The following is a 16,808-nucleotide window of genomic DNA, read 5'->3' on the forward strand; positions in this document are numbered from 1 at the left end:
TCTATGGGTTTTATAAGATAAATCATATTAAATATTATAGTAGAAAGCTTGGGAATTGCACTTCACTTTTTTACTAACGGGGACAATTAAAAACAGGGCTAGAACAAGGTAATACATTTTATTGAGTAGCTATCTTGATAGTTCTTTATTGCTACAGAAAAGGCAGTTCTTAAGAATATATGACACATAATGTAGATTGAAAAAGCAGGCTAAAACATATGAGAAATGGTTGTGGGAACTGGCTATGTGTTATCTAACAAAAAGAAGGATTGGGGTGACATGATAGCTGTTTTTCAATATTTGAGAGCTGTCACTAAGAGGGGGTGAACAATCTACTCTGCAAAGCATATGGGGCAAGACAAAAAGTAACTGATGGAAACTTATCAAAGAGAGTGTCAACCTAGAACCTAAAGAGAAATTTCCTGACAATCAGAACAATTAATAAATGAAATGGCTTGCCTTCAGAAGTTGTGGGTGCTCCGTCACTAGATGTTTTTAAGAACATATTGGACAGCCATTTGTCCAGCATATATAGGCTCTCTTGCTTATGCAAAATTGGACTGGAAGACCGCCAAGATCCCTTCCATCCCTTGTTATTCTGTATTCTTAGATTTGGGACAAAGCAATATAGTAGAGATCATTGGGTTTTGAAAGAATAAATTAACAGAAGCTCTGATGTTTAAAGTGAGGCATGCATGCACAGTTTTCTAAAAAAACATTGCTTTATTGGCAATATTTGAAAAAGTAAACCTTTGGTAAAATTGCTTTCTTTCTTTTTTTTTATTCTCTTTCCTTTTTAGAAAAATGAGATTCAGCCAAAATTTGAGTAAATAATTATGGGCCCAGATGTGCCTCTATTGAATGACCACAAGCAAGAATTCCTGTTAAAGCGATTTCCACAGACCATTTTGGGTGGCCCTCAATTTAAGTTAGGATACTGTGCACCTTCTTACATCTATTTGAATCAAATTCTTCTCTTCTTGATACCATGGATTCTAGGTGGAATTGGGACGCTTATATATCAGTTAAATGTTCTGCAAGACTATTGCACTGCTGCACTTTCTGGAGGACTAATGCTTGTTGCAGCTATTATTATTCAAGGAATAAACTTGTATGCCAGGCAAAAAACTGCACCTGTAGAAAGAATGCATGTCCACAATATACTAACAGAGGAAGATGAGTGGGAGTTTTCTAGCTGTATAGGTTTAGAGACAATCAAATTTATTATTCCAGGCAAAAAATATATAATAAATGTGTTTTTTCACTCACTTGTTGCTGGAGTACTATGTGGCTTAGGAACTTGGTATTTGCTGCCCAGCAGAATTGCCTCTTTGTACGGAGATAATATTGGAACAACTGTGGTGATCTTCGTATTTGGATGGTTGACAGTGTGTATTGGAGAATATTCCTTAATTGTTAATACCGCTTCGGAGACGGCTACTTATCAAGCACTGGACACTTATGAAATTGTTCCTCTTATGAGACCATTCTACATTTTTGTCTTCATAGCAGTGGATCTTGCTCACAGGTAAAAAAAAATACAAATATTGACTTGTGCTCTTAAAAGGATATTAATCTAGTTTTACAACTGACTTGTTTGATGCACATGGGCTTATTTATAGATAATGAAGTAAATTTATAATACAGTGAAATGTGGGCAGAGCCATATTGAATCTTTTTCCATTCTAGAAATAATATTCGATTCTACTTCCATTTAGATTTGTTGCTGATGCTGCAGCTTTAAAGTTGGTCAATCAGGTTATGCACATCATATTTTTGTCGTTGCCTCTCTTATGGACTTTGGGGATTCTGCCTCCACTGGATGCACTTTTTCTCTGGGGAATGGAACAAGTGCTGGAACTTGGGCTAGGAGGCTCACCTATGTCAAGTAATGTAAGGTAAACATTATTTTGCATAACTTCAGTATTTCCAGATAGTTAAGCATGTTAGCAACAATTTAAAAACCTTGTAGTATCTCAAATGTGAAGGTATTTATTCTGGCATAAATTTTCATGGACTATGACCAGTTCATAGCAGGGTTGAAATGCTACCAGTTTGCTCCAGTTCAGGCTAACCGGTAGCAGCAGCGACGCATGCTTTGGTGAACCGGTAGCAGCGGCAGCGTGAGGCTCCGCCCACCCACCCGGACATCATTACTTCTTGGTTTTAACCAGGAAGTAACCTGTTTTTGACCCTCTGCACATGCGCAGAAGGCTTTGCACATGCGCAGGAGGTCTACAATCGGACCTGAGGGTGGTGGGGGGGCTTGCTTTGCTTGCGCGTGGGGCGCACACACTTCTGAACCGGTAGGGAAGGTAAGAAGATTTCACCCCTGGTTCATAGTCATATAATTATTGAGAGGCAGAATAATCCATTAGTGAAATCAGGTGAAATTGCCCACATTTTATTTTCTGGTGATTTCAGTAATTATACTCCACACATGCAAATCATTTAATCTCTTATACAAACAGCAGCCTGAATAAACAAAGCAGTTCATTTGTCTGATGAAATTTCCACAAAATATTATTAAAGGTGCTGAGATTCTGTATAAAGCAAAGTAATTCAGTTAGAGAACTTGTATACCACGGGTGTCAAACTCGTTGCCTGTGGGCCAGATGCGTCACATGCTGGCCTCGCCCCTGCCTGGTTTAGTGAAGGGGGGGAAAAGTCCCGATACGTCACGTGATGCCACTGTGACAACACGAGTTTGACACCCCTGTTGTATACCTTCTGAGATAAATGCAAGTATCCTAGCTTGTCTTGAGTCCTGAGTTCTAGACTTAGATTACTTCCTAATAGAACAGTTGAACAGATAAACCAATTACCATGGGAGGTATAAACTTCATCTGAACTGGTTATGTTCATGCAGAAGCTGAAAAGTCTTACATATGCTGTAATTTGGATTCTTGTTTGGATAAAGAGTTATACAGATTTTTTTTCCTAATTGTGTAATTTTATGTGGGCTGCTAAAATGTCTTCTAAATACTTTACATATTAAATCTGCAGGCCTTTGCTTAATCTGTATTTTCAGTACTGTATAGCATGATGTCATCACATTATACAGTATATATATAATGGGCAGAGTCTTATAGAAAGAGAAATTTTCTCATATTTATATATACTGTATATATATATATGTATATTTCATAAACCACTCATCTCCCTCAGAGACTGACTCTCGGTGGTGGGTTTAGTAAAGTGGGAAAAAGGTAGTGAAAATAGATGAACTATTTGTACAAATTCTTTCTTTCATATACATTTTTTTTTATTACAGACTGTTAGCAATGTTTATCATTTCTTTGGGAACAGCTATTGCATCTTACTTCATCCCTAACACGCTTGGTGTGGTTCTGTTCATGACTGGATGTGGATTTATACTAAGTCTTAATCTAAATGAGATTGGATTAACCTTCAAGTACACTATGATCAGCTTTTTAGCTTCCAGAAAATTTAAAAACACGTCTTCCTGTAGGACACAATTTGTATGGAAGGAATTAATGTCCTATTTCATTGTATTGACTTTTGCTCTTCTGGAAGCTGGCTTATTGCACTTCTTCCTTGGTTTTCAGACATTTTCCAAGACTAGCCTACAAGGTGTTATTAGTTACATATTGATAGTATTGCTTCTTGCTCTATGGATTCTCAGAGAGATTCAAACAGTGTATTTGTTTGGATTGTTCCGAAATCCCTTTTACCCAAAAGACCTAATGACAACGAATGTATCCGGAAGGAAGGAAAAGAACCTCAAGAAAATTGGTATGTTAAGAAAGATTTTACTCACTTTAGGTAAGAAATCTCAGTTTCTTCTTTTATATAAGTACACAAAGAGTAAAATGCATCTTGTGAAATTATGAAATGTGTTTAGAGCTGGGGGAAGGTGGTAATGATCAGATCAGAAACTGAGTAAAAGCGCATTTCCAAACTTTAGTTTCTGAAATTGATTTCCTTTCCCACCATAAAATTTAATAGTTTAAAGTTTAATCTAACATTGAAAGTGGTTATTAGACCAGGAGAGATTGAAGGTTTGCCTACAAACTTTGATTTTTGGGGGATGAACAGGTTATACACCCAGGATTTATCATATGCAAACAGATGATGCAAATTCTGAGGTAAATTCTGGGGAAATGATATTGGCCATTAGACAATGCTAGTATTATAGTTCATGCAAAAATACAACATTGTTTGAAATATGTTAGCTCATCTGACTTCTCATTCATTAACGCTGAAAGCGAAAATTGTTACCAAATATGTAACAATATATTGTTCAAGTCTTAAAATGTTCTGGTTTCCTCAATCTACCACTTTTCAAAAGTTAGTGATAGAGTAACCATTTGATGTTATATCAGGTTTGAAGCTAAAATGAATTTGATTTGATAATTTAGATATTAAATTTATATTATGACTCAGTACTGTTTTCTGAAATTGAAAGATCCAAGTACTGAAATGATTATGGACATTTGATTTCTGCAAAGACCTTTGACAACATTTTAGAATTGTACATGCCAGAATGAATGTTCAGTATTCCATTTTCCAAAATACAAACACTAGAGAGCATCACTTTTATTTATTTGGCCGTTTATACATATTCCACTGTTTTCCATTTGTTAAAAAAAAAAAAAACATGAGAAAACTTTATAAATTATTCATACTTTTTACTTCCCTTTTTTACCTTGCCAGAGAATTTGAAAGAGAAATCAGAAACAAAATAAAAATCAGAGGATCATACAAAAACTGAATAGAGCTATTGATGCAGTTGAAGGTTTTATTCATAGTTCTTTGTATAAGAAAAACACTCTTGTATCTTTTTTTTTTACAATTTCAGTGTCACCGTTTGCTATGATAGCATTTCTTTCCATAGACAATTCTCTACATCATCTTTCATCCATATATATTTCCATTGGATTTTCAAGAAGCTTTAGAATGGTAAATTTCAAGTATTTTATGCTTTTTATAAGACAACCCAATATCTTGCAATGTAACCACTGAACCTATTAAATAAAAGACAAGAACTCATTCTAATTAGAAATTAGTACTTGATCCCATGAAATTGAAATTGTAGAGAATGTTTTTTCTGTATGTTAGGACCAGTATTAAATTTAGGCATCTCTAGTTAAAGGGTTTTGGGTAGCATTGCTTGACCTCAAACATGGCACTTTTTGGCCTCTGACACTAATACAAAAGTAAAGATACGTTTTTAGAATGACTATGTATAGAATCTTTTAGCATTTGGTAAATATTGATACAATAACATTCCATTAACAACCAAGACTCATTATACTCGGCGAATTACTGTTTTAATTAAGCATATTCAGATGCATACCACAGCAAGCAGCCACACATAGGTGAAACCTGGCTGAATTTGGATTCTAGAAAGGGTCATCCTAATTAGTATTTGCCTAGGGAAACCATCTTTGATTTTAACGGCTGTTAGTTAGATGGGGAAATTTAAAAGCATACAGGTACCCTTCAATTAATCAACATTTGTTCAGAAACAGTTCAAAGTTACAACAGTGCTAAGCAAGTAGCCTTACAGCCAGTGCTCAAAGTCATGGCCATCACACTGTCCCCTCAGTCATGTGATTGCAATTTGGGTGGTTCAGCAACAAGCTCACAATTATGAGGGTTGCAGCATCTTGTGGTCATTTGATTGCCATTTTTGACTTCCACTGCTGGCTTCTCACAACCAAAATTAATGAGGAAACTGGCAGGTGGTTGCAATTAGTGGCATTGCACCTAAAAACAAAAGCAGGAAGTACTAGAACTGCCATTGAAACTCAGTGCAGTTGTGTGACATCACTCTTTACAATCACATTGCTTAGCGACAAAGTTCCCAGTTCTCATTACAGTTGTTAACCAAAGACTACCTGTATTGGAATAAATCAATGTCTCATGATATTATAATTCAATTAATGTGTCCATGAAAAAAAACTAATTAGAAATATCCTTGAAACCATCAGGAGTCAAACCCGGTATGAGGGAGACTCTGTGTTATGTAATTCTACGTCTGCAAATTTCCTATATATTTCATTTATTCTCAAGTATGTTCTTATTTTTCCGTTAAGAATATGGAGTATCATGTATTTCCACATGTTGAAATTAGAAATTGAAACGAAGATCATAAAATGTGGTAAAATAGAAAGAATTATAAAGTAATACACACACACACACACACACACATACTCCATTGTTTGCTTTGATGCCTGGACTTGCATGGGATGCAAGATCATGGAGAGGCTGGTAGGTTTTAGGCAATATTGTTTTATTGTTCTGAACAATGGGCTTGATCAGTCACGAACTGTAAAGTGTATCTTATATCTGTATGATGAAACTGCAAAAATACTTGTTTTAGATGTGGCAAGATACAGAGCATGCTCTGTTGGATATGGTGATAGTGTCTGCAGTGCAGTTGCTGGTGTTCCCTACTGATCTCTGGTGGAACAAAAACATTGATACAGGAATTAGACTCTTGCTGGTAAAACGTCTTTATTTATCATATTTTACTTATATAGGTTGAATCCCCATTTGAGAAACAAACTAGAACCAAGGTGATAGGGAACTACACTTACTGGATAAAAAAGTCTATTTTTTTTTTTTAAAAAAATACAACAGTGGAATGCAGTCTATTAATATGACTTGCCTTCAGACGTTGTGGGTGCTCCAACACTGGAGGTTTTTAATAAGAGATTGGAAAACCATTTGTCTGAAATGGTACAGATAGTTCTCAACTTACGACTACAATTGAGCCCAAAATTTATGTTGCTAAGTGAGAAATTTGCTAAGTGAGTTTTGCCCCGTTTTATGATTTTTCTTGTCACATTAAGTGAATCACTGCAGTTGTTAAATTAGTAACATGGTTGTTAAGTGAATTTGGTTGCCCCATTGACTTTGCTTGACAGAAAGTTGCAAAAGGGGATCACATGACTTATGACTGCAACTATCATAAATATGAGTCAGTTGTCAAGCATCTGAATGTAAATCACATAACCATGGGGATACTGCAACAGTCATTAAGAGTGAAAAATGGTCATAAGTGTCTTTTCAATGCCATTGTAACTTCGAACGGTCACTAAATGAACTATTGTAAATTGAGGACTACCTGTATAAGTTTTGCTGCTTGAGCAGTGGGGTGGACCAAAAGACCTCCAAGGTCCCTTTCAACTCTGTTATTCTAATTATTTCATTAGCAAATGTAGATTTTGTTGGCTAAATTGGATGATAGATGATTTTCATCTAGAATCCAAAACAATTTGCAGTCTTCTCTGGAACAGACTTTGACAGCACACTGCAGATTATAGGATAGAACAAATCTTGTTGCGCTAGCCAAGAGACATTAGTATGATGTTAAACTCAATTCAGATTTGAAATAAATGTGAAATAGTAAAGTTTTAAGTTTTGCTGAGAAAAATAAATCTGCCACTCAGTGACAAGGCTTGAATAGTTCAATATAATTGTAATTACCGGTATTCTGGTATCAGTGAAACTGTCCTGTTCTTCATAATCACTTGAGCAAGGCCTCCAGTAGATTATTTTTGAAATTGGGCAGATTCATGTAGGTGTGTATAACTGATACAGTTTTGGTCAAGTTTTAGAGTTAAGACTATTCAAATCTTAAGACTTTTACTTTGAATTGAACTCTGTGACATATTGGCAAGCGGAACATCTGGCATACATTCCGATTTGCCTACTTCAGTTAATCTTGGAAAAGCCTTCTGATTTTTCAAAAGCAGCCTCACATCATTCTCTATTGGCAAAGTTAATTTCCTCTTTCTACCCTCCCTTCAAAATCAATTCAGATTCTTCAATTGAAGTTCAGAATTGAAGTTGAGCTTGCTTTACTAATAAAAGTTCAGGGTCTTTCATGAACACTCCAAATGCTTTAGAAAAATGAAATCCCATGAAGAAGCATATAAATGAAGGAAATACATTATTGCTATTTCTCTCTTATTAGGTTGGAATTATTCGGAGTCGGCTGTTTCAATTTGTTTCAAAATTGCAATTTGCCATTACTGTTCTCTTGACATCGTGGACAGAAAAAAAACAACGCCGGAAATCCACAGCTACTCTGATTACACTGAACATCGCTTTCTTTCCAATTGTATTGGCCATCATAGTGCTCTCTTCATTGCTTTCTTCTCCCTTGCTATCACTTTTTAGTCTCCCAATATTTTTGATAGGCTTTCCAAGACCAATCCGAAGCTGGCCAGGACCTGTGGGCATGATGGCCTGCATAGGTCCTGATGCTGTATATTATCAACAGATGATTCCAAGTTTAAGGACTGCATTGCAATCAGCATTCTCAACAGGCAGGTTAGGTAAGTTAAAAATTGGCTCATGAGACCAGCTGATTAAGTATCCATTATCTTGCCCTCAATTGCAAAGGAATCTGCTGCAGGTTTCTAGACACAGCAGGACTGATTTACAGGCTCTTGTATGATAATCTCATAGATGTAGGAAATTATTTGCTGCTATAATAATCTGAGTGAAATTTCAGTATCATAAAAATGAAAATAGAATTTCTTCCTATACTAACAAACTGATGCTTTGGTTTGCTTGTAGATTATATCAGATCTCTGTTCCATGAGTTTAAGGTAGCCTACATGTATTCCGTCATCCAATTTAATCCCTACAACAAAATCCTAAGGGTAATTTGATTTAATGATAGCAAGTAGCCCAAAGTTCACTCAATGCAGCTGAATGTAGGTGATTGATTTGATTCTGTAATGACTGGGGAGAGCAGAAAGAGAGATGTTCGAAATTTCCACAACTAACCAAAGAAATAAAAGCAGGAGCCTGATTATTAGGGGCTATTTAAAATCTTTTTTTCTTAAACCCTCTGGTCTTTAATGGGATTCTTTTCTAGGTATTCTTAGCAGGGTATCATGTTATATTTTCATGCTGAGCATATTTTTATCCATTTAGACAGCAGTATAGATTTAAGATTTTTTTTCTATAAAAATGGTAGCAAGAGAATGCACTCTTTTTTCTCAGCAGTCCTAAAAAGGCTATTTAATTTTAATGACATAAAGGCAGGTTTCTTGAATTCATTTTTAGGCTATTCTGAAACTCAAGATTTTCAGCTGTGATAGTTTGGGCATGACCAGAAATTTACTAATTACTGATATATCCCTAATCTCAGCCATTCAGAGTTGCTTCAAATTGTGAGATGAGTGACAAATAAATTTAATAATAATGACTACAGGTATATCAAAGAAAGAAGTGATGTAACATTTTATACGCAATAGTGGGTTTTTGTTTTAATATATATTTGTAATTAATATTTTGCAGAAAATTGCAAAACTATTAAATTCCAGCAGAAATGCCTGAAAATAATGTAGTTATCAAAATGTCACTAATTCTTTTGTCACAGAGATATTTCAGGAATAACGTTTTTATCATTATAAGATTCTATTTGTGTTATAAAACCACCACATTTATTACAATTTCTAAGCAGTAAAATAGCTGAAAAAATGCAAGCTCTGTTAATAGCCATGTATCTAGAATTCGTATCTATAATAAGCTTCACATAGTGATTTTAAACTGAATCCATAATGCAGTCTAGTTTGTTTATATACCACTTTTCCAACTAGTGTTATTACATTATATGATCAAGTTTTATTAAGATGTGGACAGTGTATATCAAAATATCCTTGAGTAAAAGCTAATCCTTATTTGGGGATTCTTGTTTCCAAAGGTTTCTGTTCACCTGGATCCCACTACTTGTGCCGATTTCAAGACAGATTAATATGGATCCTTGTTTTAGAAAGAGGCTATACTTACTGTTGTCTCAATATTAAGGCAAGTAGCATTAAAAGCATGTGTTGTTTTGCTGTAGTTCCTTTACATATTAGTAGAAATCACCATACTTCTTAAATGTACAACATGTACATGAACTAACTTTCTAATATAACTAAGAAGAGTTGAAAATAAAAGCTTACTTGATTCACTTAAAATCAATTTAATTTTCTATTAAGTCAAAACCAACAGCCATTTTTATGCTAGCTTGCATTTAAGAGGTTGTTGTATTTTCTGACTACATATACAATACCCTACTATTCTCTCAAATTCCATGTTTAGAAACTAGCCAAAATGGTGCCACCATTGAGCTAGAGAAACAATAAAGTATACCAAAACAAAAAGCAGAGGGTTGGACTAGAAGACCTCCAAAGTCCCTTCCAACTCTGTTATTCTATTTGTAGTCTCCCATCAAATAAAGTATACCAAACAGATACAGATGGGGTTGTGGGAGGGAGTATCCAGTAAGACAGAGGTGTCAAACTGGTGGCCCACAGGCCGGATGTGTCATGTGCAGGCCACACCAACTCCAGTTCTGCATCACAATACGTCATGTGATGGCAATGTGACATGGCGAGTTTGACACCCATGCAGTAAGAGCTTGAATACATGGATGAAAGTTAATCATAATATTGAGAGGTCCTTGGTGGTGGTCTCTGAGCTTGCTTGTTTTCTTGCAGACATTTCATTACCTTAACTAGGTAACATCATCAGTGCTAGTAAGGAGAGATGTTTGCTGTCAGTTTATATTCTGTCTGTGTGGGTGATCTTAGAGATTCTTTGATAACTGATGGCTCTTTGGCAGTTTCTTAATTGGGATATTGCTTATTTGGTTGTTTGAAATTAATCTTGGAGTTAATCTATGCTGACCTGAGTGCTGATTACTGGTGGAGAGGTGCTGGAGTCTTTTTCTCTTTTTAGGCTGGTTGAGTGTCTCTTTTGCATAGTCTATAGATGTAGTTAATGTCTATGTGTCTATTGATATCTGATTTGTCAGAATGCCAGGCTCCTAGAAATTCCCTGGCATTATAACCAATCATAATATTCCATGCTGCAGTCTTTTACACTTTTATCCTTCCTTCCTCTAAAGACTTGTGTTGCTTTATCACTTATCTGTAATAATCACAAAGAGGAATTTCTGAGAAAGTAACTGGTCCAGTATGCTTCATAGCTATGAAAGAATTCCTATCTGAATATTTAGTTATGCCCCAATCATTCTAGTCCGGTAACACTTTATAGCTATGATATGGTTACAATTGCCTGTCTAACAGTTATCACTATATTCCACCATTCCTCTATACTTTTAATTGTTGCTACTATATAATAATATAGAGTAGTGATGTATTTTTATTCTTAGAAAGTCAGGGATAATAGATTTAGTTTAGGGGTACAAACTAATTCTGCAGTTCCAATTTTTGACTTCTCTGTGTAGGGCAAGAAAATTCTTATCTAATAACCTTTGTACCATTATCTAACCTTTACTTGGAGAAATGGAGGAAAAGAAGATAAAAACAAGGGGAAAAAATTATCTTTATTTTTTCTTCTCCACTACTTCCAGCTTGACTTTCCTTCTGTGTTATATAAAATGAAGGAATCGGATATGGGGCTAATTACAAAATGTCTGTCAAGTTTCGAGGTCGTCTCAAACAAATTGCATTTCAACAAAGTCTTTGAAGAAAAACTCCTATTTATTAAGCACAACATTCTAACCTGACTCCAAACGAAGCCAACACTGACTTCCAGTCCCAAAACCCTCCCTTTCTGTTCCCCACTCCCCTGCACTCATTGGCCATCTTCCAAATCATTCTACTCCTAATCTACTCCAGCTCAAAGGAATTCCCCCCCCTCCCATCTCATCTCCTAGGGCAGTGATGGCTGACCTTTTTGCCATCGCGTGCCAGGAGAGGGGGGGCAGGGGAGGGTCGTGCGCGCACGTGCCCACGTGGCTGTATGTGCAACCCACTTCCCCTCCCCCCCCCCCCGCTCCTGGCACATGATGGCCTGGTAGGCCCGTTTTTCTTTCTTACCTGGTTCCAGATCCTCTCTGTGTATCTGGGAAGGGCGAAAACAGCCTTTCCCACTCCCTTGGAGGCCCTATGGAGGCTGAAAGGGCCCATTTCCCAACTCTCAGTGGGACAGGAAGTGACATTTTTTGCTGTCCCCAGCCTCCAGAACCTCTCTAGGAGTCTCTAGGAGCCTCTCTAGGATCTGGAGTCTCTCTAGGATCTGGAGCCAGGTAAGAAAGAAAAACGGGCCTTCCCCACCCCGCCCCCAGGCCCTCCAGAGGCAGGAAACAGCCTGTTTCCCTACTTCTGATGGGCCCAGAAGGCCCAAAAATCAGCTGGCCAATGCCCGCATGCACCCCAAAGCTGAGCTGGCATGCCCACTAATATGGCTCCGCGTGCCACCTGTGGCACGCGTGCCATAGGTTCGCCATCACGGTCCTAGGGATAATATCTCCAGGGAAAATAAGTAGGTGAAAAGTCAAACGTCCCTTTCCAGACGCCTTCGCTTCACCTTCTTATGTCAGCACTAGAGTAAATACAGGTTGAAGTGCTGACAATGTCATTGTTTGTATTTTAGCATTTTTAATTCCATTTCCCTAGTGAAAATGTCACAGATACAATTAATCAAACACATTTTGAAAATCATTTCGGATAATAAGAGCAAGAATATTATCTAATATTAATGATTCTCATAATTGTCCCATTTAAGTTGATACTGAGATATTTTGTAAAGTTGTGCACACAACTTTTGTAAAGTTGTGCACACATTGGGTATCATTTAACATCACTTTATTTTTAATAAGCAAATTCCTTAGAACAGCAGCACCTTTTTGCAAGTTTAAACCAAATCCTAATAAAGTTGGATGATTTTAATGACTAGCACAGAGGAACTGTTTTTGTACAAGGCTGGAATGCTTTTTTTGTATAGTTTTTAAATTATGCACCACCTTAGGTATCACCATGTGATAATCATAGTACAAATCTAAACCCTTGCTCTGGGTTTAAATGAGAAACAAAGAAAGAAATAGAAAAGGAGCATAATGTTTTAGTATGGCTTATATTACGTCAAACTCGTGGCCCGCGTCATGTGTGGTCCACACCCACGCCTGGTTTAGCAAAGGGGAAAAAAGTCCTGATACGTCACATGATGCCACCGTGATGACGCAAGTTTGACACCCTTGGTTTATATGGTTAGCATTGATGATCTTTTCTCCTCCCTCTTCTTCCACATTGTTTTCATTCATTGTTTTGATATCCAAATCAAGAAGTGTTGTAAATAGTATTATCCTCAACATTATGATTTGATATGGGTCAGTAAATTGGTATGCATTCAACCTATATCTGAAGCATTGTGCTGCTAGGTATTTGAAACACCTTGGGTGTTGTTGTTTTTTCTTTTAATCCAGGGTTTAGAATTGCAGGAAACCTCCTGTCATACTGCTGAAGCTCACAGAGTTGATGATATTTTTGCGATGGCCTTTGAACATCAGGAACATAATAAGATGTTCTCCCTCAACCCCCATTTTGGAAATATTTTAACACCTTGTGCTGCTCTTCCTGTAAAACTCTACTCAGATGCCAGAAATACCTTATCTGGAATAATTGATTCCCCTGAAAATCGGAAGCAATTGAAAGAAGACTTCATAAAAGTACTCTTATGGATGCTTATCCAGTACTGTTATAAGAAATCAAAAACACCTAGACCTCTTGAAAAGATATCTAAACCCCAACAGGAATACTCTTCAGCAGGACCGTCTGAAGTTTTAAATAAGGCAGTAGAAAGACCAGATTCATGGAAAGATGAAGATGGACTCAGTGTGGAATCTACAGAAGAGTGGACTGATGATAGCAATCTCTTTGATGATGAACCTAGCAAAAAAACATTAAAAACAAATGTCACAATACCACAAGATGGTTCACCAAGAACTTTCTATTCTCTTCCAGGTTCAGTAGAAATACATACCACAGATGACGAAGTACTTGAAGTAGCCAGTGTGAATAAACTCTATAAAACTGTTGTTCTTGGTCTTCCTGTTGTAGATGTTGGAAAACACTGGGGAAATATGGGTTCATCCCCTATTAAATTCAGTAACTTCTATTCTGAATTGTTAAGCATTCCTGAAGAATGGAGAACTGCACCATTATCGGCTGCCAAATTAAATCAGATGAAGCAGAAGTTTCCAGTAGAGTGGTATCATTTTTTACTTGGCCAGCTAGACCTAATTCATTTGAAAGAAAATCCTTCGAATTTACTCAAAGATCTTTTTAAAGACACTGCTTTGAAGGATTTGTATGTCCAGAGTGCCTTATCCTGTTACATTGCAATGTTTGGATTAGATGATACTATTGTTTCTCCTGGTCATATTTTCAGAGCCTACAATGGAAGCCTTCCATGGTCAGTCTGTTTGGACTGGTTAATAGGAAAACAAGAGTTATATCAATTAACACTAAAAACATTCAGGTAATTAATTTTTTCACCATGTACGTGTATGCATCCGAACTAGACTGTGTTGTTTCTGTTTGTCACATAATATATATGGGTATGTGAGTATATGCATAATTTTTTTATTTATTTATTTTGTCATGTTTATGTAGTGTATATTGGAGGTGGTGACCCTTTGAGAGCTGTATGCAACGAAATTTCATTTTAATGTATGCCGATTAGTGTACATTTAAAGTGACAATAAAGTTAAGATACGAATAATATTCTGTATACTAATATTCTGAATACGAATATTGAGGTCCCCCATCCACATGCTAATCAAGATCATTCTCATCCCTGGTAAGCATCTAAACTTAGGCAAGGCCAGCTAGATCATGCCAGCTGAAGAAACGTATATCCTACATATGATCCGGGAGCGAGGTGTTTCTGAATCATGGTCTGTGAGTTGGCTGTCCCTGTTAGTTTGTCAGAGGCCAAAGGGGTAAAGATGAGAAGGCACATCCCCAAAAGTGTCCATGTATATATAGCATTTCTGTGCTAATAAAGCCTCCCAGGCAAGATTTTGATTTTGAAGGATGTACTTTATAATACAGAAGCCTTGTGGAATGGACGATATAGTATTTCAGGTATATCTTCTTTGTAAAAGCCCTACAGGTAGAATAGAAAGGGGCATTCTGAAAATGGTATTGCTCAAAAAAAGTAAACTCAAAGGCTTTAAAAACTTCAGAACAGGAGAGAGAGCAGTATCACATACTACAAATAGTATTGGTGAATTTTTAAAATAACTATTCTAAGGGATCCACTTTTATAATACTGTAGCGGAAGAGCTATTGCTTTGTAATAAAATCTCACTAATGTGTCCTTGAAATTCTCAGTGACAAAGCTTTCTTATATTCTTGTGGCAAGAAAATAAATGTGTTGCATAGGAGTCAGCCGTTCCTTATGCACACCCAGAGCTAGGAGGCAGATCATTGTGTTATGTGACACTAAGTGCAATATATAAACATCAGCAAATGCATAGATGTGGATTGTTTGCCCAGTGAAATTCAGTGAAAGATTATAAAATATAACTTTTAAATTATGCGCAAGAATCACTTGGCAATTGACTGCTTTACTCATCTACTCCACAGGCTATTGCTGTCCAGACCATTTGGTTTGAAATAATGGTAGATATATATATACCTCCTGACAACATTCACTTTGTTCCAGTGTTCAACGAGGGAGGAATTGTTGAGATGTCTTTTCGGTGTGAAATTGCTAGAAAATCATTCAGGTTCAAAGCGATTTTAAATTTTGCTTTGATGTGTTTAGCAAATAAGATGCCATGCCCAACCAGATGAATATGTGCTGTTTGATAAATGCTTAATGAAAAACTAGAGCTAAGTCAACATATTAGAAGGAAGTTAACAATCTGATTCACATATTGCACTAAGTTATGGCAGTCAGCTAAACTGTAATGAGTGAGCTTCCATATCATGCTAATCCATGTGTTCTAATTTACAAACCTCTATGCCTTCTGTTTGCTAAAGGCAAATCAACAAATCTGATTGTAGCTTAGTCTGAAATTATCAGCATTTGGAATTACTGGCTAAATAAAGACAAACATTTATCATCATAAGACTAAAAATAGGAATTCTTGGGAGGTTATGATCTTAATATTGAGAAATTGGATTTGAATTAACCGAGTAATAGGTTGGAGGCTGTATGACTGCCTTCATAACGCTTGCAATGTATGCTTCAAAACATACCGGTATGATAAGAGATGTTATCTGTCGGATTGATAAATTATCTATCAAGTTGATAGCTAAACCTAGTACTGTAGGTCTGCCAACCACTTATATATTGTTACAGAGGCTATTCTCCAGATATATCTCTAGAATTATTCTTTTTTTTTTTCATTATATTTTTCTTTGTGTTGTGTGTTTATCAGATATACAGTGAAGCTTATGGTTGATAAAGCAAGCCTGGGTCCAGTTGAAGACTTTCAAGAGCTGCTAAACTATCTTGAAGAATATGAAAATGACTGGTACATTGGTTTGGTGTCTGAAAAGGAATGGCCACAAGCTGTTTTACAAGAAACGCCGTATCTTTTTTCTTTGGGGCATGACCCAAATATGGTAAGAGCTTCCTGACTTTTAAGTGGATTTTTCACTAATATGCCACTTATTCCATTCTTGAATTGAATGGCAATACTTACGTATGTTTTCTGTTGTTGTTTGTCAAGTAATTGTTTGTCAAGCTGGTGTTGTGATCCTAGCCCTTGTATTAGTATAGCACGAAGAAGCCTTCAGGGATGGGTGGCACAATTTATTAATTAAGGATTTAGATGGCAAAGCTAAATATCAATGAAGGATTTGTTTATTAATATCAGTTCCTTAACAAAACAGCTTAAGACCTGTTTCATTAAAAATTTACCTTGTAATTAAGATATCCAGAGCTGATTGTGACATTTCTTCCAGTGGAATCCTGTTAGAGAAAAGCTGTACTTTTGTGTCACTTCCAAACTTCAGAATTTGCCTTTGCAGTTGATACCCACTTGTTTTGATTTCAGAAAAGCTATTACGTTA

At 36.4% G+C, this 16,808-nt stretch overlaps 1 protein-coding gene across 3 annotated transcripts in view; it reads left to right on the top strand.

Moving 5' to 3' along the window:
- The window catches only part of PCNX4 (pecanex 4), a 22,267-nt gene that overhangs the window by 2,709 nt on the left and 2,750 nt on the right, over positions 1–16,808 (top strand). For all 3 annotated transcript variants that reach the window (XM_034433522.3, XM_034433524.3, XM_034433525.3), the window contains exons 2-10: positions 801–1,528; positions 1,719–1,898; positions 3,275–3,786; positions 4,823–4,923; positions 6,350–6,472; positions 7,949–8,312; positions 9,692–9,795; positions 13,205–14,259; positions 16,172–16,358. In XM_034433522.3, the coding sequence (XP_034289413.2) occupies positions 837–1,528; positions 1,719–1,898; positions 3,275–3,786; positions 4,823–4,923; positions 6,350–6,472; positions 7,949–8,312; positions 9,692–9,795; positions 13,205–14,259; positions 16,172–16,358 (3,318 nt within the window). In that variant the 5' untranslated portion in view covers positions 801–836. The remainder of the gene's footprint in view (positions 1–800; positions 1,529–1,718; positions 1,899–3,274; positions 3,787–4,822; positions 4,924–6,349; positions 6,473–7,948; positions 8,313–9,691; positions 9,796–13,204; positions 14,260–16,171; positions 16,359–16,808) is intronic.

This window comes from Pantherophis guttatus, chromosome 1 (genome assembly GCF_059756535.1).
Source record: "Pantherophis guttatus breed Tessera chromosome 1, ASM5975653v1, whole genome shotgun sequence".
NCBI classification, from domain to species: Eukaryota; Metazoa; Chordata; class Lepidosauria; order Squamata; family Colubridae; genus Pantherophis; species Pantherophis guttatus.